General features: G+C 41.8%; 3 protein-coding genes across 6 annotated transcripts; 2 read left to right on the top strand and 1 right to left on the bottom strand.

Moving 5' to 3' along the window:
• Positions 1-13,168: 13,168 nt before the first annotated feature.
• On the top strand, positions 13,169-15,173 carry LOC129720727 (zinc finger protein 62-like). 4 transcript variants are annotated; one of them, XM_055672380.1, is made up of 6 exons: positions 13,169-13,328; positions 13,413-14,025; positions 14,076-14,284; positions 14,342-14,558; positions 14,617-14,840; positions 15,037-15,173. In XM_055672380.1, exons 2-5 carry the CDS (start codon positions 13,418-13,420, stop codon positions 14,834-14,836), a joined length of 1,254 nt encoding a protein of 417 aa, XP_055528355.1. In that variant the 5' UTR covers positions 13,169-13,328; positions 13,413-13,417; the 3' UTR covers positions 14,837-14,840; positions 15,037-15,173. The 4 variants fall into 4 exon arrangements, with proteins under 4 accessions (XP_055528355.1, XP_055528356.1, XP_055528357.1 ...); XM_055672381.1 differs by lacking the exon at positions 15,037-15,173 and having other exon boundaries at positions 13,169-13,324; positions 14,617-14,895; XM_055672382.1 differs by lacking the exon at positions 15,037-15,173 and having other exon boundaries at positions 14,082-14,284; positions 14,617-14,895.
• Positions 15,107-24,923, top strand: LOC129720719 (dynein regulatory complex protein 11). The gene is made up of 4 exons (XM_055672344.1): positions 15,107-16,765; positions 16,823-17,906; positions 23,719-23,803; positions 23,855-24,923. Exons 1-4 carry the CDS (start codon positions 15,229-15,231, stop codon positions 23,981-23,983), a joined length of 2,835 nt encoding a protein of 944 aa, XP_055528319.1. The 5' UTR covers positions 15,107-15,228; the 3' UTR covers positions 23,984-24,923.
• Positions 24,105-27,230, bottom strand: LOC129720720 (N-acetyltransferase eco). The gene is made up of 5 exons (XM_055672345.1): positions 26,972-27,230; positions 25,652-26,911; positions 25,210-25,593; positions 24,507-25,152; positions 24,105-24,446 (listed from the first exon to the last, which is right to left on the bottom strand). The coding sequence occupies exons 1-5, from the start codon at positions 27,228-27,230 to the stop codon at positions 24,245-24,247; spliced, it is 2,751 nt and encodes a 916-aa protein (XP_055528320.1). The 3' UTR covers positions 24,105-24,244.
• Positions 27,231-27,252: the final 22 nt, after the last annotated feature.

The raw sequence follows: 27,252 nt of genomic DNA, 5'->3' as shown, positions 1-27,252 counted from the left end.
TGATCTGAATCAACTTTCGGTCTCTAAAAGACGGCATACCGATGATGTTTGAAAAGTGCCGGTCGTCGATCAGCATCTGATCGATCCAGCCTCTCCATTGGGGGGGGGGGTCTCCAGATGTGCTTTCGAATATTCCGGCGTGTAAAATAAGTACCAAAGATGGATATTCTCCTGGCCATAGTGAAGTTCACTAGCCTCGTTTGTGGTAGAGTGGAGACTACCTCCCGTCCGACTTGTACGTTCATATATCCGACGACGATTTTTATGTCGTGTTGTGGGCATTCTTCATACATTTTCTCAAGCTCAAGAACTGCTACTCCTTTATGTCGTCAATTTTAACGAGATTTACGACTCTACATCAAATATAACTTCCGACACCTCTATCTGCAGGATTTTTCATCAGGAATCTTTCAAAAGACATAGCGGTCACATTTTTTTCGTAACTCTCGGCTTACCTAACTGAAATTTCGGCGCAAAATATCCGTAATCTCGATAGTACCAACTACCAGCTCGGTAATATTTTATGCCGAAATTTCAGTGAGGTGTTCATTACAGAATAGAGTAGACGTTGGAATCAACGCAATTCAATGCCGCAAATAGTGCAGTAAAAAGTGCTCTTCCATCAAGACAAAGCTCTCGCTCATTATGCTCACAAGACTTATCAATTGAAACAATTGAAGAAATTGTGCTATTGACGATTCTACTCGAATGAAGAGGTAGATTTGAAAACAATCGACTATTTTGAAGGATTTGGCGGCATCGAGGTATTAGAAGACCTCCAGAATAAGTGCATCACTTTGGAAATAGATAATGGGTGATTTACTTGTTGTATGACTACAATCACAAGCTGACTTTTTGTATCTATTTTGGGATAAAAAGCCCAATTTTTAGTACAGTAAAAACTACGAAGTTACAAGAGGAAAGACGGGTAGTTGATAAAAAAATCCATTGAAAACCATGCGTAAAAGACAATGAGGGCTGGCAATTCACCACGTGTTATAAACGACCCTTTAGGACTGTCATGAACGACAACGTTTCTTTTGCATAGACAGAACCGCGATACACATACCCATCACTCGGTTTTCGTACTAAAATAACTGAACATTTGTGCGTCTGTGGAGAATGGGTAAATGAACGCGCGTCGTCGCTCTTGCAATCGATAACATAGAATCAGAACCGCATAACTTAGAAAGGTGAATGCTAATTCAACGTTTACCCTTTCCAACTAAGGAAAAAAATCCTTTCTGTGATCTTTGTGGAAATGCAGTGGTATAGGGTAACGGAGGTATTTTGGCCCACCCGTGAACATTTTACGCATTTTACTCGGTCAATTCAATGAATATTAAAAACAATGTATACATCATTGAAACAACAAACCTAAGAAGCATACTACGCTATAGTCGGCAAAACACTGACTCTAGGTACTATTATTTTGGATTTAGTTCACACATATTCAAAATCACGCCTGCGTCAACTCAAAGTCAAGAGGAAGTTGTGATACTCAATTCAACTTCCGAAAGCTATTGTAATAAATATGTATGCTTTCAAAAGAATTCATTGGTGTAGTTACATCAATAAAATACCATAAAAACAGTTTTTATACTTTATCAAGTGGAAAAAGGTTGAAATAGTACTTTAAAGTATGGCCGAAATATGTTGGTCTCTATCTAAAGCGAACATATTCTGGCCATGCCAAGTATTGACAGCTCTTTGTTTACCATTCGGCCGCTCGCGCTGAACGGAGAAGTAACTTGTAGCAGTTTACAAGTAATTATTTCTTAATTTGTTACATTTAATAATTTGAAACTGGCTGCCAATGCCTGAAAACTACTACAAGCTCGATTTTTTTATTTTCCGATTCCTAATATTGCTAAAGCTTCATGGCAGAAGGATATTCTCGTCAAATCCACTATTTCTAGTCTAAAAAGATCGATGATAATCTAAAATATAATTAATCCAAAATACTCCAACATGCGGTTCTAAATGAAACGGTGGGCCAAAATGTCGACATGGTGGTCTAAAATATGATTTAAGTACTTCGTAAAAAGGCCGATATTTCTAGTATATTTTCCAAAAAAGTGCATTGTACAACGATGTGTACAAAAGTAGACACTTAGCTCTCGACAAAGGTATGATAGAGTAGGTATTCATGTTGAAAAAATCATATTTTTTTTCCATTGATTGTGCAATCACTTTCTAAAGCTGACCAAAATATCCCGGTTATCCTCCAAGCAGCAAAGGTCTCCAAGCAGCAAAGATTACGCTAACATATCCCTTTCCTTTTTCCCCTGATTATTAGGACGTGGCCGGCGCCGTTATTGATCATGGCAAAGTATTCAGTCGCTAAAGCTTGAACAATGAGAATGACCTGTCACTCCCAGCCCTATTCAGTTAATTCACTGTGCAACTTTGGTGATTCAGATTTATCACGTAGTAGCAAAATTATGCAACTTTTTAGAAAAACGATTTCAAAACTCAAAAGGTACTTTACAGGTCAGGGTAAAAATTTACACACTTTAAATTTTATACCTACTCAACACGAAGTAGATCGAAATTTTATGTAAATTCACTTCCCCCTCCTCCTATGTCAGAAGTAAGTTTGAATCACAATGCGTAAAAGTGCAGTGAAGCACTCAGCCTGAGACTCAAAGTTCATTTTATTCATTTGCACTTCGCGTTTATTCGTTCCTCATTCATAACTCATAAATGCAAATAGGTGTAATCCAATATTCTAATGCATCAGGTCGAATATGCGGAACGGCAGAGCCGCGTGAGTCTCAGTGATAGTGATTCAAATGCGCCCTTATAAAGTTCCCTCCGCAACTGATATCGCTCAATCGACCGGTTTCGATTATTCTCACGATCAGATAACGCAAACATAAATTTTATAATTTACTGTGCAGTCTCAATTAGCCTGCAGTCATTGCTGGCTAACAGCCTTATTCCCTACAGCGACACGTATTGATTGGATACTCTGGGGAAGGCACTTATCGGCTAACATGCTAATGCTGACAAACTGAACTGCCCAAACACTGAATCAACTGAGCAAAAAAGCTCTATTAAGGTGTTTAACCACCGCAACCGATAAGAAATCTTTTGTGGTGATATGAGCACCAGTAACGCTCGTGTGACAAAATGCTTTTAATGGTTGAGTTTTTAAATAGTTTATTTGACACGGCACGATACAATTTATGTTTAACTGAGCTAAGTACATTTTTTTTTAATTCTAAACTAGCAGGGAAAAGAGGGAGGCCTTTTTTTATTCTCGCGGCCGACTACGAGCTAGTGGGGATTTAAGATGAGAGGAGGGGTGTTACATTTTTGTTTTTAACTATTTTATATTACAGAATGTATTCATTTGTACGTGGCTAACCAGTGATGTTCTATTTGAGCAGTTTTGGTCTGAGGTGTCTGGGTAAACATAGAGATGCCGAGTCTTCGTTTTAGTGTCTCTAGCCGGGTGTATCATTCTCTTTCAGTTTGTGACAGAAATTGTATTCTAGCAAATAGATAAAAGAAATCGAATTTTAATGCCAGCATTTTTCATAAACCCGTATAGCTGTGTCATGTACTGGAGATCACCGCTTCCCAGCATGTCTCTAACGGGTACGTTCGGTTGTTTTCCTCGGGCCCGAAGGGAATCTATAAGCTCAGACCTAACACCACAGTATTCGGTACACGACCAAACAACATGCTCGATGTCATGGTAGCCATCGCCACAAACGCAGTGATTACTGTCTACAAGCCCTATACGAAAGAGCTGCGTGTTTAACGTGTAGTGATTGGACATAAGTCTGGACATCACGCGAATGAAGTCCCGACCTACATCAAACCCCTTGAACCATGCTTTCGGTGATACCTTAGGAAAAATTGAATGTAGCCACCGTCCCAGTTCATCAGAGTTCCATGATGATTGCTAACTGTTGAGTGTTCTCTGACGCAAAATGCTATAAAATTCATCATAAGCAATTGGTCTTTCATAAATATCGCCATCAATAGCACCCACCTTAGCTAAAGAGTCAGCCTTTTCGTTACCCGGAATCGAGCAATGAGAAGGGACCCACGCTAAGGTAACCCGGTAATTTTTATCTGTTAAAGCACTTAAAAACTGCCGTATTTTCCCCAGGAAATACGGGGTGTGCTTCACAGGCTTCATTGATCGCAGAGCCTCAATGGCACTGAGACTATCTGTGAAGATGAAGTAGTGGTCTATGGGCAGGGTTTCGATGATTCCAAGAGAGTACTGAATAGCAGCAAGTTCTGCGACGTACACGGAAGCAGGAGCATCGAGTTTGTAGAAGGCGGTAAAATTTTCGTGGAAAACACCGAAGCCAGTGGACTCATCTAGATTAGATCCGTCAGTGTAAAACCTTTTATCACAACTAACATGTTTAAACTTATTGGAAAAAATCTTAGGGATCTCTTGGGGTCGCAATTGATCCGGGATACCAGAAATGTCTTGTTTCATGGTGGTGTCGAAGAATATAGCATTATTAGAAGTATCTAAAAGTGCGACATTGGAGGAATCGTATGAAGAAGGATTAATATCTTGAGCCATATAGTCAAAATATAAAGTCATAAATCTGGATTGAGATTGAAGGTCGACCAACCTCTCGAAATTTTCAATTACTAAGGGTTCATAACTGTGCATCGAATTAGCAACCGGTGAGAGAGATTCCAAAAACGATGTTTCAACGGAAGAATACCCGCTAGCACTTCAAGACTCATCGTATGGGTCAACTGCATGCAACCTAAGGCAATACGCAAACAACGATATTGTATTCGTTCCAGTTTGATCAAATGTGTGTTTGCTGCGGAGCGGAAGCAGAAACACCCGTACTCAATTACAGACAATATCGTTGTTTGGTAAAGCCTTAGAAGGTCTCCTGGGTGGGCTCCTCACCAGGTTCCGGTAATCGTACAAAGAAAATTAATCCTCTGTTGGCATTTTCGTGTCAGATACCTAATATGGCAAGCCCAGGTGCATTTAGAGTCGAACCAGACCCCGAGATATTCAGCGACTAAAACCTGAGTGATTGTTTTACCCGTTAGTAGGAGCTGCAGCTGAGCTGGGTTATGCTTCCTAGAAAAAACGACCAGCTCAGTTTTCTCCGGAGAAAATTCGATACCCAGCTTAAGAGCCCATTCAGACAAATTGTCTAAGGCTTAAACATGAGCCCTGGGGAAGGCCCATGTAACTATTTCGGGAAGTTGTCGAATCGCCATGTGAGAAATACATATGCTTTTCTGGCAACAAATTGAGCAAAAAGTTATTCGAATTTGGTGAAAGTCCCTGCGAATGAAGTTTCGCGCTTAAAACTTCTACAGAGACAGAGTCAAAAGCCCCCTTAATATCCATGAACGCAGAAGCCATTTGCTCTTTGCGAGCAAAGGCTAGTTGAATTTCAGTAGAAAGCAACGCTAGGCAATCTTTCGTCTCTTTGCCCCGGCGAAAGCTAAATTGAGTATCTGAAAGTAACCCGTTTGTTTCGACCCATTTGTCTAACCGTAAGAGGATCATTTTCTCCATTAATTTCCGGAGGCAAGAGAGCATCGCAATCGGCCTATAGGAATTGTGATCAGAGGCGGGTTTTCCGGGTTTTTGAATAGCAATGACTTTTACCTCCCTCCAGTCGTGCGGAACAATGTTTAGCTCAAGGAACTTGTTGAACAAGTTCAACAAGCGTCTTTTTGCAGAGTCGGGTAGATTCTTCAACAAGTTGAATTTGATTCTATCCAACCCTGGAGCTTTATTGTTGCACGAGAGGAGAGCCATTGAAAATTCCAACATCGAAAATGGAGGCTCTTCCGTAGCTACTAAAAACACGTCGCGAAAGGTCTTCTGTTCGGGGACAGAGTCCGGACAGACCTTTTTGGCAAAATCGAGTATCCAGCGATCTGAATACTCCTCACCTTCATTCGAAACGTCACGGTTCCGCATGCGCCTGGCGGTATCCCAAAGAGTGCTCATCGCTGTTTTCCTCGACAACGCGTTTACGAACTGCCGCCAGTACCCGCGTTTTTTCGCCTTTACTAAGCTCTCCATCTGCCTGCCCAGTGCCTCGTACTTTCGAAGTAGGTTGACAGTGCCGTACTCCCGGTAGTCCTTATACGCCGCGGACCTTCGCGCGTACAGCTCAGAGCACTCTTTGTCCCACCATTTGTGTGGAGGGCGCTGTCTAATCGTTACCCCGGGTATCGGTTTCGTCTGAGCTTGAGTCGCGGCGTCGATTATCAAGCCAGCTAAGAACGCGTATTCTTCCTCCGGAGGAAGTTCCTCGTGAGTCTCGATAGATTCCGCTATAATAGACTCATAACGCTTCCAATCAATATTACGTGTAAGGTCGTAGGAAATATTGATTGGGTTCGGGGGAGTTGAACCATTAGCAATTGATATAACAATTGGAAGATGATCGCTACCGTGGGGATCGTTGATTACTTTCCACTGGCAATCTAGCGCTAGTGATGTCGAGCAGAGGGATAGGTCAAGCACGCTTTCACGTGCTGGAGGATTAGGTACACGTGTCGCTTCCCCAGTATTCAAAACTGTCATATTGAAGTCGTCGATCAAGTTACAGATTAAAGAAGATCGGTTGTCGTCGTACAGCGACCCCCATAGCGAACAGTGAGAGTTAAAATCTCCCAATATCAAAAAAGGCGCGGGAAGCAACTCTGCTATATCAGTGAGATGCCTCTGTTCAAACCGCGCGGATGGAGGGATATATAACGAAACAAGGCATAGGTCTTTTCCATTCATATTCGTTTGAATGGCAACGACTTCAATATGCGAGATCGAGGGGAGGTCGATTCGGAAGAAGGAATAGCACTTTTTAATCCCTAAAAGTACCCCTCCACCGTGTGAGTCTCGATCTCGACGAATAATGTTAAAATCGTGGAAATTGAGTTGATCGTTTGAATTGAGAAAGGTTTCACAGAGCGCAAATGCGTTACAATTGTATGTATTTATTAAATGAGAAAATAGATCAAATTTGGGGATGATACTTCTGCAATTCCACTGTAATACAGTGATAAAATTCCTAACCTCTTCCGCCGGATTAGTCATCGAAAGATATGATAGCTGAAATGAGGGGCCAAGTTGCTGCTAGTTGCTTCAAAAAGGTTTTCACTGTAGGAAGAAGGGCAAGAAGAATGTTTTGTAGGGGATCTGGTATGTTGAATGTTCTAAATATCCAGTCCACAATATCAGAAAATTTTATGAACCCTGTTTCTTTTTTATCTTCTGATCGAGAAATGGGTGCACGAGGGGTTTTTGGTGCCCCAGGAAGCGGTGGGTACTCCTGGTTTGATTTAAAATTAAAACCGGGAGGTACTTGCTTCGGTTTTTATTCACCGTTCCTTTTTGTGTTGGTTTATTGGTCATTCCGCTAGGGGTTATCTTGCGACCTTTGCGAGAAAGATTAGGAGAATTGATCATTCTCCTCTTCCTAGATCCTTCTGGCATGGCATAAGAACACCCTTCGACGGGAGCGTCAGATGTACCCTCATCGGTTGGCAAAAAGGAAAAGATGTTTCCTGTCGAGGGTGGCTCAGCACTCTTCAGCATTTCTGCGAAAGAGCGCTTTGATCGTTCCTTGAGGGAACGCTTAATTTTTTCCTCGCGCTGTTTGTACGCGGGACACGCCGAAAGATCATGCCGAGTTCCCTCGCAGTAAAGACACTTTTCAGTATCCTCACTGCGAGCGGTCTCAGCATGATTGCCTCCGCACATGCTGCAGCGTGCCTTGTTGCAGCAGTAGGTGGCTGTATGACCTAACTGCTTGCAGTTTTGGCAATGCATGACCCGCGGTACGAACAGGCGTACAGGCAGACGAGCCCTGTCCAAAGAGATGTAGTTCGGCAGTGCGGATCCGGCGAATGTTACACAGAAGGAATCCGAAGGGAAGAATTTCTTCTTCCCTTCTTCGATGGATACTGAATGCAATTGCTTGACATCCAGTATCTTTACATCTTGAATCAGGGGGTTCTTGAAGCAGCCAACCCCGTGACGCAAAATGTCATTGACCGTGAGGCTTCCTTCGGTAACCACACCGTCGATCTCCACGTCCTTGGCAGGGATGTACACGCGGTACTCTCTCGTGAAGAGCTCGTAGCTAGCAATTGCGTTTGCTTGCTTCAAGCTACTCACAACAACTCGCAGTTTGTATAATAATAATAATAATAATAATAATAATAATAATAATAATAATAATAATAATAATAATAATAATAATAATAATAATAATAATAATAATAATAATAATAATAATAATAATAATAATAATAATAATAATAATAATAATAATAATAATAATAATAATAATAATAATAATAATATAATAATAATAATAATAATAATAATAATAATAATAATAATAATAATAATAATAATAATAATAATAATAATAATAATAATAATAATAATAATAATAATAATAATAATAATAATAATAATAATAATAATAATAATAATAATAATAATAATAATAATAATAATAATAATAATAATAATAATAATAATAATAATAATAATAATAATAATAATAATAATAATAATAATAATAATAATAATAATAATAATAATAATAATAATAATAATAATAATAATAATAATAATAATAATAATAATAATAATAATAATAATAATAATAATAATAATAATAATAATAATAATAATAATAATAATAATAATAATAATAATAATAATAATAATAATAATAATAATAACAATAATAATAAAAATAATAATAATAATAATAATAATAATAATAATAATAATAATAATAATAATAATAATAACAATAATAACAATAATAATAATACTATTAATAATAATGATAAAAATTCTAAAGTGAATACTTCACCGAACGTCTAAGTCACGACCTCACGGCTGATAGTAGGATTAATCGAGCGTCTCCGCAGAACAAACAATGACGATCCAGCTTCGTGTTGTGACACAGTGGCCGTATCCTACACGCGACCTTGTAGATGCCACTTGTAGTTGACTTCCACTCTCTCGATCGTATGGTGGTTCGTGCTGCTAGCGGGGTAACAGCGGTGCGGGAGAATTATTCTTGCTGATATATCAGCTGCGTATCAGTTCACTGGCGGGGTAGCCTGCCCCTACCAGTGTGCAGAAAATGTTTCTGCCGATAAACTGCCGGCTATTGTTATCGCGCAGCACAAGAACTAATCGACAAAAAAAACACCCGTACGATAACTCGTGTATTGTTATTTTGCGAACTCAAACGGAGATGAACAATTTGCGTCTAATCGAGACGAAAGCAAAACAACGAATGCATTTAATGGTTGATTTGTTCTATTTTTGCTGCTACTAGAGTGATATACAAACTTATATTAGTTTTTCACTAATGAAATAACCAAACAGAAAGGAATTTTGATAACTATTATCTGTGTTATCATTGCATAATGTTCTTTCAAAAGATGTTTTTACCGTTTTTATACAGGTGTGATCCTAAGTATCGAACTACAAAAAATGAAATATTATAGCTTTTTAACCATTCCTGTGAACATAGTGCCCCTACCTCCCAACACTTTTTCAGAGAGTTTTCTCGAAAACATAACGCTGAAGCGACGAACCCGGCGAGTAATTACTATGTGACACTTTGACGTAAGTTGACAATGTCTAGAGGCACCAAATTTCACAGGATTGGTCAAAAAGCTATAATCTTTCTAGAGCAATTATTTTGAGCTTTCCAGCAAATTCCAGTTGTATACGCAAAACCGGATTGACGATTGTGAGGGCGCAGGGCCCAGTCTTGTCTTGTGGCCCCAAAATTATGTATATATTTAGAAACTTTACCAGATATTAGTCCTCACCACCCGATAACTAGGGATGTTATTATTACAGCTGCCAAACGTTTGAAAAATTCTTCCAGTGTTGGCCCAGATGGTGTTCCAGCCGTTGTCCTAAAAAACTGCATCTATGCTCTTGCATCCCCGTTAGCAGTGATTTTCAATTCTTCGCTTACTCATGGTGTCTTCCCAAGCTGCTGGAAAAGCTCTTTTGTCTTCCCGGTTCACAAAAAAAGGATGTAAGCGTACTGTTTCCAACTATCAAGGAATTTCCGCCTTGTGTTCTTCGTCAAAGCTTTTCGAGCTGATTTTCTGAGCTTTTTGACACAGAAATGCTCGCAGTATATTTCGTCAGACCAGCATGGCTTCGTTCCGAAACGCTCCACTACCACTAACCTTGTATCATTCACCTCTTTCATCGTACGGCATATGGAAAAGGGTCGCAGGTAGATGCAATCTACAAAGATCTTTCTGCTGCATTCGTCAGAATGGATCATGAAATTGCTTCAGCTAAATTTGAAAGATTAGGCATTGGCGGTAGTCTTCTTTCTTGGCTGCGCTCGAACCTGACTAACAGAAACACTTCCGTCAAAATAGATTATCATATTTCGTTCCCAGATTCCAAGTGAAATCCGGTGTTCCACAAGGTAGTCATCTTGGACCATTCTTGTTTCTGTTGTACATGAACGATGTACACGCTCATTTTTTGTTACTCTAAAGTGAGTTAGATATCACCCACTTTTGAAAAAAGTGGAGGTACCCTAATTAGGGTACTTTTACGGTTACTCACTTCTGAGTAAGGGCGTCATACGTCAAAAACTGAGTAGAATCTACTCTGTTCATGCAAACCAGAAATTAACGAAAATGAGTACAAGTTACCCAGTTTGCCTAAATACGGAAATTTAATGATTTCTGTTTTTTATAAATCTGACTCAATAAATAAAATGAATTCAGAACAATCAAAAACACAGATTTATTTTTCATCGAAACATTAGAAAATTTACTAAATCATTCCCGTGTCTTCATTGAATGCGGCACCCAACCGGTTGACAGTTGCCCGTGAACTGTGACTAACTTTTTTGTGCCAGATAATCCGTCATCATTCGTCACCTAATACTGCGAAGGATTTAAATTGCATCGATTGTTGAGCACTGTACATCAATACAAATGTTTCCGTTTGTTATCACGAATAAAAGTCCGGCTTTAAACGGCATCGTAGAACATACAACATGCGGTTGTTCATTTTGAAGAGATCTTTTAGGTGTTTTCAAATCCTCTGCAATACTGATGTTGGGCTGAAATTATTAATTGATTAAGAAATTATTAATTTGATGACAGATCAGATACTTACTGCCAGCCAACGAATAAAAAGCGACACCAATTGTTCTTCGGAAACCGATAATATTGCTGTTGAAAACTTTTGACATATACATATACTCAGGGGTGAGTAAACATCATGGATAATAACTCAAAACTGAGTAAACATGGTAATTATGAAAATTTGGGTTAATGTTACTCAATCGTCCAGTACTCGATTACTCACTTTTTGACATTTTGCATAAGAATACCAAACTGAGTAGATCCTAATCAGATTAGAGTTAAAATAAAGCAGCGTGTATACCACGTCCTGAAATGCCAGAAGAAATCTTACGCTGATGATCTGAAACTTTAACTGATATACTGAGCGCTGCAGGTTAATACATCTGGACGCTCTCAACGTCAGAAGAGATGTCACTAAAGCCTGCTTCATCAGCGACTTGCCAACTTCTATATTAGATTGCCCCGAGCACAGCACAGGCAACAGGAATTGTCCAGGACGAACTACGGGATGCACGAACCGATGAAATGTATGTGTCGCGTGACAATTGTTTTGAATGTTTCGATTTTAATTTGTCTAGACGTGTAATTAAAGTGTTGTCTGTTTAATTTAGTCTTTACTTGTTAACTTTAGTTTTAGCACAGATAACAGACATCCAAGCTAGAACAAAAAACTCCAGAAATCGTGTGTAAGATTTTAAATTCTTACTCGTTTGGAATGCTAACGACATCTTTCTGCAACTTGCGACTTTAACCACTTTAGTGATGGCAGCGCTGGTTTACGGTCGAAGCTGCCAGACGCATGAAAATTCTTACAGATTATACAGTCGCTGTTTATGCAACGATATAACATAGATCTGGTGAGGTTTATGTATTTATTTTTTCAAACCAACACTAAAACAAACAAATTTATCGCAAATATACAGAGGGATTGAATAAAGAAGTCGATAATGTACACATTACGACTGCTCAAAACTTCTACATTTAAAAACGGCAGCCATTCTCATTACGATAATATCGATAAAAGCCGGTGTTGAGTCACACCATCCGCACTGCAAAAGGAACGACTGTCCGCAACGCTGTGAGTGGCTTGAGAACCACGCCAAGCTAGTTGGCGCGCGTTAGTTTATAACAATTAGGCTTTATTTGCGCCTCCCGCCAAAGCTGGTCATTGTTTGCGACCAGCTATAAAAGTGTACTTGCCATCTCAATCCGGTGTTAGTCGATAATCGTACGGTGGCAGCGCCGTCACGCTGCCCCGTTGTAAATATTGTACGGTATAGAATAAAGTTGTACAGTAGCATAGTGAAGATTTGCGTTTGTGTCGTCGAGCAAAAGAAAACTTCTCCCTGGGCCTTAATTGCCCCATTCGTGATGCCAAAGGGCGAAAGTAGAACACAACGTGGGGCCGTGCGCGATCAGCCGAAAAACTATCGATTTTATCGAATCATTGACCACTAAGTGTTCTTAGCGCCACCATATTGCGTATTGCGACATGCTAAAAAACCGTTGCGTCTTTTCACACATGAAGCAAAATAGGCTTGGATATCTGTTATCTGTGGTTTCAGTTTTAGTCATTGAGGTTGTTTCTACCTGTTGATTGTACAAACAAATAAATAAATAAATAACTTTTTTGTCTTTGCAAACTTAACAAAAATTCTCACTAATTTTCCCATACATCTAGCTAAAAACTTATCAATCATTAAAACAACACTTAATTTCTTCAGTATATCGTATTTACAACTTCAAAATGCTAAATTCTACAGCCTTTCATTTCAAGAGGCATACGGCATACGTAATCTCTTTTTAATCAGTTTTATTTTCGGAAAAGGCGGTTCCCCCAGTTAGATTTAAATAAATACGCTTTTGTCAGTTCGCGAATACCCCCTTATGGTTCACATTTGGTTAGTTCTAAAACATGCCGCTAGATCCAAACGCGCTGCAGTTGGATAAATGTGTCGCTGAGCAAAGCTGTCGGTAATTCGGTACGTTCGGTACAAACTCCGATGTCCTCGATTCACTGACGGATATTTGTTTTGTTTACAAACAAATAAATACGCTCTGATGGCTCTAAAACTTGACTAAAATACCATAAGTACAAATTAAATTCTGGAAAGCTTGTTCAGTGTTATTGTTTTTTTTTATAATTTTAACTTGCTCCAAATATAAACTAAAGTCTCGTGTCACAGACAAGGCAGGTAAACTACTTTTTCACTTATATGCCGCCTAGTAAAAAACCGTAGAAAATAGTTAGCTCGAGCATTTAAAACTTTTTTTTTTAGAAACAATGTCCATGCTAAAGCGTGTCACTAAAACAAAGAATTCCTCTAAGGTACCAGAAAAACTTAATATTTGCAATACCGCAAATACGGATAGCGAGGTCTGTTGTATCCTTTGTCTTAGAAAATGTAATTCAAAGCAAACAGTGAGCTTCTCAAGTATTCCGAGTATTACCAGTCAGGATGCATTGCAATGCAGGTTGCAGCTGCAAACTATCTTTAATCTTAGTTTAAACTTAGAAGAATTTGCTACCTGTCGAACATGCTGGAAACTGGTGGAACTAGTTTTAGAATTTCAGCAGTGTTGTCTAAATGCCGAAATGTGGCCGAATAGTTACGCTACGGGATTGAAGCACGCAGGTTACCAGCAAGAATCGGACACCTGGTTAGAGGACGAAACACTCGAAATGATTTCACGAGTACATCTACTAGTTCAAAGGCACAATAAATACATCCTAAGAGAAAAACTATTTACTGAAAGCGATACTTCTGTGTCAGTAGAAACCGTTAAAGTTGAGCTGTGCGATACCGACGAAGATGTGTCGTCTAAAACTGCTGATGCGGAAGGTCGAAACATCTCGCAAGATGACGTTAACTTGGAGCTTGAACATGAAACGTATGTTACTGTTTATGCCGTTTTGATCGTTTTAATCGCTCTAGTTTTAGTTTCAGTCCCATGACAGATGGACCTGCTATGGATGTGAAGGCATGTGCTACATGCAATCGAAAATTCGACACAATAATTGGGTTCAAAGTTCACTCCAAACGTTGCAAAGGCCTTAACCAGGATGAATCAAACTATGTTGACTGTCCAATTTGCTCGATTTCATTCAAATATCATAGTGCGTTGAAATACCACATGAATAAACACAAAGGTATTAATATTCGATACGATAGAACTTCTCACAAAAAAAAATTTAAAACATTAACAGGAATTAAACCTTACAAATGTCGTAAAAAATGTAGGAAAAGTTTTTACAACGCGACGGCAAGACGGAAACACGAATTATGCTGCGATTCGGATGTGCAAATCTGTCCCATATGTGGTGACCAGTTAAAAACACAATTTACATACGCTAATCACATGAATCACGCTCATGGAGAGGCCCGCATTGACTGCGAAATTTGCCAGAAAAAGTTCAAATCAAAGTTTGTTCCTCTGATGTAGTGTTTTGTATGCCTCTTGTTTAAGCTCTTGTTCTTCCAGGAAGAAACTTCAACGGCATATGCTAGTACACACGAATGTGCGGAACTACCCTTGCAATGTTTGCAATAAAGCGTTCAAATCGTCCTATGCAGCCAATGTGCACCAAAGGATACACACACAGGAGAAGCCATTCGTTTGTGAGATTTGCGCTCAAGGCTTCACATACAAATGCTCACTAAAGACTCATGTCAACCGTGAACACGGTTTAACTCAACCTTAGAATCGTAGGTTCACTGTGTTCATAATCATTAATTTAATTAAATTTCTTCAAATTTGAAATACCTTGGTATTAACATAGGGAAAATATGATGGTAAAAATTCGACCTTAGTCTTGGTTACGGCCGTCTTAAAAAAAATATTGTTCTTTATTTATACTCTGCGCCAATACCAAATCAAGCAACAATTACATTTACATTACAGGAAACGGTGGAAACTTGATATTTACCAAAAACCAGAAGCTATGTCCGTATGATTCAAAGTAATGTTCAGCACAAATTTAGAGAACCTCCATGATTTTGATTCGATTTGCAATCGAAAAATACCCATCACAGTCACCTGGTGAGAAAAGCATAAAATTTCTAAGGGATGCACTTGACAACCCAAAGTTAAAACATGACTCAGCAAACGGTAGCTAAGTTTTGGCTTGCGACCAAAACCGAACTTCAGGATGTGCTACTTCACGAACAACTTGTTCAGCGTTTCGAACCAACAAAAGAAACTCCTATCGTCCACAGGGTTCTATCGGAGCTATACTGCCGGTATGTTCAGTTATGCCGGATGCTTGATCGCTGCTATGACCAAACATTGCAAGTTCAAAAACGGCAAGTCATCACCGTCCTTACTGAAACGGCGAATAAACGTATGCTGGAGCTACAGCAGAAAATTAAGCTAATGGAACTTAGCGAGTTTACATATGTCGATGGCGCGCTTCGGGAGCTGCATCTGATTCCGGACGACGTTAAAATCCTTCGGCCCTGTTATTACCCACTTGAACGCTCAGAGGAACACCAAGCGTTGACGGTTAGTCAATCGCTTGAGCCACTGACCAGCAGCTCAAGGGAAGACGAGTGTAGTTCCAGTTCGGAAAGTGAAGAAGAACCGCCTCCAGATCCAAGACGTCCATTCGTGCGCAGAGATCGGGCTAAAGAGAAACGCATAGCTGCGTGTAATTTGATCCTAGCACATGAAAAAGCTCGTCGTGCCAGAATTCTATTACTAAACTTTAAACTTCATCCTAAGGTATTTTATCCGAAACCACGGGAGGATTCCATTCTAGATGTGCCATATGAGTTCTACCATCGACCGGATCAGCTTATGCTGATACCGGTCAAGAGAACCGTCTTCGCGTGGGATTACAGACTGAAAAAGAAAAATGTTGTAGATTTTCCTTACTACAGACCACCCGGATGGATCGACGAAATCGCCGAAGTCGTTGAAACGATCGAACCTGAGGTAAAAGAAGAAACAACCCTGGCAACCGAAGAGATCGAAGAGGAATCCGATAATAGTGAAGAGCTAGTTGAACAAATGATAAGATTACGTGCCGCGAGAAAAACTCAACGTTACTTTCGAAATTACCAACATCGAAAGCAGCTGAAAAGACAGCGCTATCAAAGGTTACTCTTTTTGGGAATGATAGACGAAATGACAGCAGGACCTGACTTGGATTCAAGAATCAAACGAGCAAATGATGAAAGAAGAAGCCGTAAGCTGGAGTTTGATGAGACGTTTCTGCAAGCACTTGAAGACGAAAAGGCAAGAATTTTACAACAGCGCGGTCCATGGATCATGGAGGACATATCCGATCACATTCGAGCATGGTTTAGGGAGTTTTATGATTTTGCACACGCCTTTGATCGATATCCTGAGGAATGGGAAGGGGGAACTTTGCTGGTAATTAAAGGCGAAACCATGACGCCTGATGAATACTTAGAGGCGGAACGTAAAAAAGCTCTGCAAAAGCGCAAAACTGCGGACCAGAAAAAGAAAGAGGCCGAAGCGAAGAAAAAAGCTAAAGAGCGGGAAAAAGAGAAGAAAAAGGAGGAAATGGAACGAATCAAAGAATTAAGGCGTGAGGAAAAGGAAAGGGAAAAGAAAGAAGGAAAAACGTATGATTTCAGCAAGCTTGAGTTTGCAACGAATGTCTATCGTAAGTTTTGTGAAATTATTTGGTTATTATTATTCTAACAATCGATTTTACCATCAGTTTCAATTGAAGAAACAGTGTCCCGTTATGAGAAGGACTGGTACTTTGTAAATGAGTTGGAGAACAAAGAAGAACTGCCGATTATGGAGTGGATAACACTTGACAAGTTCGCCGAAGTTCATCAAGAATTGCGGCCCTTGGTAGACGAAGTGCTTCGTGCCGAACGAGAGCTTCTCCAGAAGGCACTATGCAAGGACACGAAGAAGAAATACAAACCCCCGAAACCGAAAAAACAGAAGAAAAAAAGAGGTAAAAAAGGAAAGAAGAAAAGGGAACTCCCTGACCTAACTGCGGATAGATCGGTTGATTCCCTATACGAGGAACTAGTCGAAAAAGAAATTATTCGATCGTACAAAAAAAGACAAATTGATGACTTCATTGGAGACTACAACTACGCTGCTTTTGAAAAGCGAAACTATCTGGAGCAGGATCCGGCAGCAGCAATGGGTGAAATACGTGATATAATTCGTTCGTGGTTGTTTGGGTTTGGCCCTCTTGCCTTACCGAAACCAAAATCGTTTTGCTTGATAGGACCTCCAGGGTACGGAAAAACTATGCTCGTAGAAGCAATCTGCACGGAAACAAACTCAGTTCTGTTTACCCTCAGCTGTTCCAACATCGCGCCAGTAGATGCTTCCGAGTTACCATTGCTTCTACACATGGTTTTGAAAATGGCTCGAATTTTACAACCCACGGTTATCTACATCGATCAGGCTCATAAACCGTTTTATAAAAAAATTCCTCCTGAAGAAAAATCAATAGATCCTACAAAGCTGGGCAAATTTCTATTTAAACTGTTGGTAAAACAAATAAAAAAAGACGAGAAGATTCTGCTAGTGGGCACCTCTAGCCAACCGTGGACAGCAAAGCTGGGAAAGTTTAAGAAGTGTTTCGAGAAATTTCTCATAATACCAAAAACTGATTACGGCACAACCCAGTTGCTGTGGAAAAAAGCGTTGAGCAAAAAGGTTGGCATTGGAAAAGATTTCGATGTGTCGCCGCTGTCGATGGTTACCAAGGGTTACTCACCCCAGCAGATAATGGGATGCGTGAATCAAGTTCTCGGCATCCGTAGGCGTATGAGGTAATTTTTATTACATATTATGTGTTGGATGCAGTGATGGAGACGAATAGGGCTTAATCGTCGCTTTATCTTCAGCTGCACAATCGGGATCTGAACAGAATGCGACTAAACTTGAATCCTCTCAATCCGTAATGAAATGCTTGTTCAGTGCATTGGTTTTTCGTACAAAACAGACACATGATTAGACTATATTGACCAGTGAAGTTGAAGTCGAAGCGAAGCAAGTTGCTCGTTATGTTTTTCTTCATTCGTGCGTGGCTGTAGGCTTTGGGCTTTGGACAAACCAGTGAAGTTGAAGTCGAAGCGAAGCAAGTTGCTCGTTATGTTTTTCTTCATTCGTGCGTGGCTGTAGGCTTTGGGCAATGTTTTGTCATTTTGGTAAAAACACCACCTTAACATTCCGACCAGATGACTCCGTCAGATTTTTGTATAAACATTGGTAGAATGCCATCCGGTTCTGGTGACTTCATAGGCTCGAAGGACTTAGTGCCCAGTTGATAGAAGTCTCCGTGTACAGTCGATGAGCGAGCACTGCAGAGTTATGTAACGTCATGCATATGGATCCGAGGCTCTGTAGCTCTTCAACGTTAAACTCGGAGGTCACTGTCGAGCCATCAAAGTGAATGTTCATAAGAACATCCAGTGTTTCTTTGGTTGTGACAGTCATGCTTCCATCTTCCTTTTTCAATTGCCCAAGACGTATTCGTCTTGGACCTCCTTTTGGTTTGGCGTAGCTCAGCGTTATATTTTGTAGGGGATGCACTATAGGTATTAGGGTGGGACAAAAAATAAATATAAGCTTTCATGCACTTGTCGTGTTCCTTATGGTTCCTATAACAACTGTGTAACTTTTCAGATTGATCGGTGGAACTATATTATTGCGCCCGATTCTTAAAGATTCCATACGATTTTATATGAGAAAATCCACTTTTTCAAACCATATTCTCTAGAGATGTCCGGTTGGCTCCTAATAATATATCAATACATGATATTTGTAGAAAATTTTCCTGGGAAAAACTCTTCTGAAGACCGTAAGGCGCTACGATGCTTGCAGAAAAAGTTATTTCCCTCAAACTGATCGGATATCTGACGAACGGCTTCCCATTGAATTTCTCCAGCAACACCCCAACAAACAATTTTGTTGGATAACGGCTTGTTGAGCTGTAGTTCAGCCGAAATCCACTGAAGAATAGCTTATTAAGCTGTAAATCAACAAAATTGTTTGCTGGGACTGCTTGCTCGCTAGTCGCCCCGTCCCCTCGTTCCAGTCGGGTCGTTATCAAGAACCATTTTCACCGGGTTGCCGTCTGACATCCTCATGAAATGCCTGGCCCACTGTAGTCTCCCAATTTTCACCGTTTGAACGATGAGTGGTTCTCAAGCAGCTGATGCAACTCGTGGTTCATCGGCCTCCGTCATGATCGATGTTTCATCTGCACTCCACCACAGATGGTACGCAGCACCTTTCGTTTGAAAACCCCTAGGGCGCGTAGATCCTCCACGAGAATGGTCCAGGTTTTCTGACTACCGGTCTGATCAGTGTTTTGTAGATGGTCAACTTCGTGTGGCGGCGGATTTTATTCGAGCGGAGCGTCTCCCGAAATCCAAAGCAGGCACGATTTCCTGCCATAAGACGTCGTCGAATTTCTCTGCTAGTGTCGTTTTCATCTGTCATCAGTGAGCTAGCTACACAAACTCGTCTACCACCTCGATTTCAACACCGCTAATATGAATTCGTGGTGGGAGGTTAATACTGTCTTCTCAGGAACCTCTTTCTCTCATGTACTTAGTCTTCGATGCGTTTATGGGAAGTCCAATTCGTCCCTCTTCAGCCTTCAGTTTGATGTACGTTTCCGTCATCTTTTCAAGGGTTCGTGCTATCAACCTCAGCGGCGAAGCAAAAGAGCTGAACGGACCTCCTAAATATCGTGCCACTCGTGTCGATACCAGTCCAACGTATCACACCATCCAAAGCGATGTTGAATAGCAAGCACGATAATCCATCACCTTGCCGTAACCCTCTTCGAGATTCGAAGGGACTCGAGAGTGTCCCTGAAACTCGAACTACGCACATCACCCGATCCATCGTCGACTTGACCAACCGTGTCAGTTTATCCGGGAAACCGTAATCGTGCATAATCTGCCATAGCTGGTCTCGAACGATTGTGTCGTATGCCTATTCAAAATCGATGAACAAGTAATGTGTGGGCACGTTATACTCACGGCGCTTCTGTAGGACCTGTTGTACCACGAATATTTGGTCCGTGGTGGCGCAGGCACCCATAAATCCCTCCAGGTATTGCCTCACGAACTCCCTCGCAAACGGTGATAGCCGACGGCGTTCAGCAGATTGATTACACGGTAATTGTAGCAATCAAACATGTCGCCCTTTTTGTAGATCGGGTAGACTGTACCCTCCATTCACTTCTTCGGTACTACCTCCTCCTCCCAAATATTAGCAATAACCTCCTGGAGGCCAACGGCTGGAATTCTGTCGTCATCTGTGCCTACTGCCACTTCGTCATCGTCCTCTGTTACATCACAGTTGAGGTGCTCGTTATATTACTGCTTCCACCTTTCAATCACCTCACACTTGTTCGTGAAAAGATTGCCGTCCAGGCACCTGCACATGTCGGCTTGTAACACATAGCCTTTGCAGGAGCTGTTCTCGTTGCTTTGTTGCTTCTCGTAGAACTTTCGTGTGTCATTCGCGCGGTACAGTCCCTCCATCGCCTCGCGATTTCGATCTTCCTGTTGGCGCTTCTTCTTCCGTAAGATCAAGCTTTGCCTGTTCCGTGCGCGTCGGTAGCGCTCCTCATCCTCATTCGGTTTTGCAGCTCTTGCTCGTCAAACCAGTTGCTTCTCCTCTCCCGTTCGGAGCTATCTTCAAAAGTAGCTGCGCTAAGCTGCTCTTCCGTTGGTAATGCTGCTTCCAGTTCCTGCGCGTACTCCCGTGCAACTTCGGCGCCCCGTAGTTGCCCGATGTTTGGTCGCGGTGGGCGACTTTGACACGTGCTTCGCACCGTCGAAGCTAGAAGTGCCCTTTGCGTGATGGAGATTCACTTGAACGCAGCGTATGCCGCTCACGTTGTAGACTACGCGTCGTTCCGATTGGTGGACGGTTGCCATCAGTAGTGATGCTGGATTGGGTTGTCTGCGTACCCTCAGCAACAGGATCCCGTTGTAGAAGACAGTAGGCGACTCTCACGGTTAACCGGCGAAATGCAGCTCTGAGGGTCGCAACTGGTCAGATGATCATGCTTACTCTCTTTTCGATTCAGCCGAACAGAACTTGCTTCGCTATCGCAATAGTGCATCGTGCAGATGTTAACAGTACACTCCCTGAGGGAGTCTCCGAACGTACCTTTCCTGCCTTTGCACTAGAGCTGACATTTGTTAAAAATTGCGCCGAGCTCGATCAGCCGTTGGGAAGTTTGGCGTGATAAGTTAAATGTGTGTATTAGAGGACTCCCTGCCAACCTGCCGCATGCATGCTTTGTCTGTGCCGCTATGAGGTTAGCAGACTCTTGGTCCAGCTCTACCATCAGTTCGACAGTCTTTTCAGTAACGTTACGATGACATACACGCCATGCACGTGGGGGGAAACCTTCGTTCTGGTTTTGGAGTAGACGCAGAATTCTCTGGTGGTGTGCAAGACACAAAGGTGTGCTTCCTCCTACAGTTTGTGAGAAGACGCCGTAATCTCCAGCCATCTAACTGTGTCTTTGTCGGCACAATTAATTCCTGGTCCGCAATGCAGTCCAAAATGGCGTCGCGAACAGTTTTAACTGTCCAGGGTGTAGTGACGCTTGCTTTTCCCGACCGTCTCCATTTCAATTCTATCGCGAAACATGTTACGCATGTGTGCACAAAAACTATCGTTATCCGGAAGATCTTCGTTTGTCACCTCAATCGTAAATAAGCCCTCTCGATGACCAGCGTTCCCTTCTCGCATCCATCACTTCTACGCATACACACACTCTCACAAAATCAGGGGCAGCTGCGGTTGTACATTAGAACACCTAGACCGAAAGCTGAGGTTTGGTTTATCCTTCACATCCTCACACACTCTCAACACTCAGATTTCTTCGTTTAGCTTAGATTCTCGGTGGATAGCTCGAATGCGCGGACGCTCTACTCTAGGTGCATCCATTCGGATGTTTCAGATGGGTCCAAGCCAGTATAGCAGAAATGCCTTTTTGGTTTGTTGGATTTCTTTCGACTCACTTTGAAAATTTTGGTTTTCCATTCTCCGTATTTTCTACACAGAGGTAAGTAGAGAAGCTGAATAGTCGATCGATGGGATTGACATGCTTGTTGCCTCTAGCATTTTCCTATAAGTTACCCCTGACGTTTGTCCCAATGCAGGACGCCCCGCGCGTGCCAAGTTCCGGGGTTTATTGCTGCTTGGGCTCTTAGCGTTCGTGTTTGACGACGCTGTCTCAGTCGACCGTTGTCGCTTGGTTTCGACCTGGCCTGAGCAGCCAATCTGGTCGTCTGATTGACAAACTAAGCTAGCGGCCTCCTCTCGTGAGTGCCCTTGGCTCAGAACTCTCTTCAGGCGCCGCCGTTACAATTGAGAGAGCCGTTTGACAAGAGCACGGGATAACTCAGATATCCCTTTGTCATTCGGCTGTGTCACCGGATCGGGAAGACAGTCCATCGGGCTCTCCTCTTTCCCGCTAGGCGAACCAAGGATCAGTGATGGAACCGAAGGCCCTCCATCCAGCGATTCGTTGTCGAGGTTGAAGTCCTCCTGCAGTTCAATATTCTTGGTTCTGCCTGTTGCGTGCGGCCTTTTAGGGTTGCACGCCATGAAGCTTGTTAACTCTGTTTGAAATTTGCTGTTTATTTTTTTGAATGCAGAAGGCTAGAACACTGTGGAAGGGCGCCAGGTATTCCACAGGCTTTGTCAGGTCGCATTACATTTTAGCTTATGGGTTTAACCATTAGATTTTACGTAACAGCCATGGTTAAGAGCTTTAACAACCATTCTCGTTTAGAAGGGCTTTGGACCCTCTGCTCTAGTTCTGAATATTTGGAGTCTATTCGTACAGGCTAAACTAAACTGAAGAGGGCGTTGCACGTTGAGGATGGTGTAGTTATAGTAGAACCAGCCTTTTATTTTCAACATATACAACCTGTCGCTGATAGTCGGCCGCTTAATCACACGACATTGCATCCTGCCCAGCGCTATCAAAACACTACCCAGCTTGTTGGTGGTTTTGCCGCCCTCCTAATACTGTGCCCTGTGGCCACAAATCCTCTGTATCTTCTCTCCTCTCCGGCAAAGCTCCTGGAGCTCTCTGATGTCAACCTGATCTAGCAGAATTCGGTCACCACCAAGGATGTTCCCACCGGATCACCGATCGGAGAAGTTCCCACCGGTTCTTACTTCTTACCTTGAATGCTTGTGTCACAGTCGATACCACTCTGAACCGTACTGAGGTCTTTTTTATGACAACTAGTACGAGAAGTAATGCTAATACGTACTACCTAGACGTTTACCAACTTAGTTTCTAGCTACAATACTATCTAAAATAAGCAAAGCCTCGGTGCTACATTCCAAATCGGAATTCGACCTTCTGTTTTTTATACACAGACTCCGCAGCCTACTGTTTTGTGTACAGGACAATTGCGGGGCTAGCGCTACGACACTAACAGTCTCTCCCGCGCCGAGACTCGAACCTACGACATCTGGCTTGTTAGGCCAGCGTCGTACCTCAAGACCAGCTGAGAGCAATACTATCTATACTATCTATATAATGGCCGGTATGCAGTATATTTATAACTTTGAAAATTTTTATTGCAGACTGGAGCGAGAACCACTAACCGCTGAAGAACTACTAGAATATTTTCTCAGAAAATCTCCCCCGGAGTACCCGATTACAGACAAGGTAAGTCGGTAGTAGGCTTTCTATTCGTGAACTAACCATTTTTATCAAAAGGAATATGATAAATATTTGAAATTTTACCGTAAATCCGATAAACTGGCCAAAAAGCGAGCCAAGATGGTCAAGGTTCGCGAAGAAGCTCTTGCCAAACTCAAAGCCAAAATGGAGAAGAAGAAGAAATGAAACACCAGACAGCGAGTGATATCTATTGCGGAATATTAACACTTACCAACGATAACTGATATAATTTCTTAATTGTACATTTGTTTGCGTTTCGTATGGCTTTTCGAATTCGAGCAATTCGGCAGAAAATAGAAACGAAAATTATTGTCATATCCAAAAGTTGATTATTGAAACAGAGTTAACAGAACAGAGAAACAAAATACAGTGAAGAAAATATGCACAAAAAAACTCACAGTCGGAAATAGAGAACTGAATAGATCGCTACATGTAAATAAGAAAGTCCTTTCGTCCAGTTACGCTTTCTGCCAACCGTTTGCCAGCTTCGGTAGGAGCGCTGAAAGCGATTTCGTCGTAGCTCAATGGGTAACCAAAGATGAAATGGGACTTCAGAACCGTAAGTATTGTCCGGGCTATTCCATGGCAGCGGAAGTTGGGCGATACCCAAATGCGAGAGATCCCACACCTGCAAACAATAAAAACCATTGTGTTTAGAAGATAAAAAAGAACGGAACACTTCACTTACTTCGTTGGGTATGTTTCCATCGTGCAACAATCGATGGATCCCTCAATACCCTCGATTGTGAGTAACCTATTGGCCTGCTGCACCGGCTGCGCCACACAAACTCCGAGTACCGTCGAACGTGCTACAGCTAGATAAACCACCGAACCCATCATCAGCGAGCAGGGTTCAATGTAACCTAACTCTCGATCTACCACGGACAGCACTTCAAAAATCTTCTGCAACCTCTGTTTACTCTCGGCTATCGTAACGGCCAGAATCCTACCCGAAACATCCCACTCGGGAACACGAGCTATCACTGGTTCATTGGTCCAGCCGGGAAATTTTAGCACATGCTGTGAGTTGTGATAGTTTTCGTGAATCAGCTCCTCCTCTGGCTCGTGGACGCTGTAAATTAAACCGCATCCCGAGCACTGCTGAGCACCATATTCCTTCTGACCAGCATCAATCTGATACTGGTTGGCACCGATAGGACGCCAGTTGTGTGCATGCTTGCGTCTCCGTCGAGTTGGATCGAACAGTCCGAGGGATGGCTCTATCGTCGATTCTCTGATCTGCACGGTTCGTTGGTGATCTTTATGGAATATCGGAAATAGGTTATCTTGCTGATTATGTTGTGAGGGTTGCGCTTCTTGGAATTGTTCTGAAACTAACAAAATATGAATTTTGATTATTAGTTGATCTTGCTAAATTATCAAAGACTCACCATTGACTGCCTTGGTTATGGCCAACTCGGACGTCATTGTGCGAATCTGAGTCATTGGTGACTCGTGATAGGCGGAAATAGTGTTACACACTGGTGCCTCTGTCCCCGTGCTGCTGCTTTCTTCTGAAGCAGTATTGAAGGGAGATATCGCGTCCACATAAATAACGTTCGACTGCATCGGGATCGGCTCATCGTTGCTCACTTCGCTGTTAACGGCGTCGACAATTTCAATTTCTACCATCTTTTCGGGTGCTTGCGACGTACTGCAGTTTGCAGGAGGCGGTGGATTTGGAACAGAACCTACTTGGCTGTCATTAACCGGAGGTTGGTTGAGTTTGCTGATGATATCGTCTACTTCTAGCTGTTCAGTTTCAAAGTCGAAGTCTGTTGGATGATATAGAAAATATATACAACCTCCACTGACACACACACGTTCACTTACCCTCGTCAAACATCGATGGAAACCTTCGTTTTCGTTCCTTGCCACGGTTAAGAGATATTTTGCCGCCCTTCCGCACGGTTGCCGAAACATTGTTGAAAATCTTGTACTCCCGTTTGATTCGCTGGCAGGAGTTGGCCTTGAAAAACTTTCCACCCCCTGTTGTCGTTCCACTCTCCGATTTGGCGTCATCGTTATCATCACGACCATCGAGCGAATCGTCTTCTTCCTCGTCCGCATATTTCTCGCTTCGAGCGCACTCATTCCGTTCGTCGCTATACAGCGAGCAGTCTGCCAAATCCGTCATTGACTTCGATAAGGACAACGGCCGCGCCTGCTCGATAGGATTTTTCATATTCTGTAAAATTCGTTTAATACGAGCCATTTGCTGTGCGATTTTCGGGTCTTGCTGAGGCTGCTTGTTCTTCGTTAGGGGAGAAGTTGGTGTTGACTTACTGCCCTTTTTAACAGTTTTCTCTACTGAACTGTTTAACATAGAACTAGTCGATTCTAGCACCTGGCTAGTGGAGAGTTTTTTCAAGCTGTTATTTGCCTTTTTGGACACCGGTTTTTTAATTTTGTGAAACACACCACGATTGAAACTTCCAAGCCGGATGGAATTGCCTCGGGGTTTCGCACTCGGGCGCCTTCGGTGGCCAGAAGATGCTCGCTTTGCGGGTGTTTTAACATTCACAGCAGGACGCAGTGATTGGATCGAACGCACGGTTTGAGATTTAGTAGACACATCTTGGCCAGAAGATGAATAAAAGGACTTTGTGGAAATTGGTCGCAAATCGTTAAAGGTAAGAGAGGTTCGTGCTTTGCAATCGTTCGTCATGTCTCCTAATGGTACTTTGCGATTTTTCGATTCACTTGGTGTCGAATGATTATCCAACATGCTAAACTTTCTGAAAGTTATTTTGGGTTCCTTGTTTAAACTGTTTGCTTCGGTTAAACCGGGAGTCTTGTGGATTTGAGATTTTTTGTCTACAATGTTTAGATCGGAATTCATTAACTGAGATAAACTGTTCGAGTTGGTTTCATCCAACAAGGCATTCTCAGCAGCTTTTCGCACACATGAAATTTCCTTAGGAAACGAGTGTCGGGTCTCCTCGTCGGACATGTTATTTTCCTTACCATAAGAGGACAGGATTTCATAGCGTTCTGAATGAGAAAACCGACGTTCATAGTCTGGTGAGAGAGACCGATCACTCTCAGGAGAAACGTTTCCAAGGATATTGCGAAAGGATGTTATGTTTAATGCTAGAATACAATTGATTATCATAAAATGCGTCTTTTTTATTGAAATTATATTTTTTATACCCTTAGTCGAAGTTCGTTTTGGACTGTTGCTAAATTTTAGCGGACTCATTGGCCCTAGGTCCGACTCTTCTTGCTGATTGAGGAATGTTTTGTTTATTTCCTGTCCTCCACCACAGAAGAGCGCCTTCTTCCGGGTGGACATTTTGGGGGTGGGCACATGTTGCGAACGTGTGATTCGACTGTTTCCATTCTGCGGAGTTAAAGAACCAGCAGTACCCGTTGATTCGACATTTCGAGCGAATGTCGTCTGTTTTCGCATTGAATAACAACCGGAGAGTCGC

This window comes from Wyeomyia smithii, chromosome 2 (assembly GCF_029784165.1).
Source record: "Wyeomyia smithii strain HCP4-BCI-WySm-NY-G18 chromosome 2, ASM2978416v1, whole genome shotgun sequence".
NCBI classification, from domain to species: domain Eukaryota; kingdom Metazoa; phylum Arthropoda; class Insecta; order Diptera; family Culicidae; genus Wyeomyia; species Wyeomyia smithii.
The sequence above is the reverse complement of the archived record's forward strand: the minus strand, read 5'-3'. Positions and strand labels throughout refer to the sequence as shown.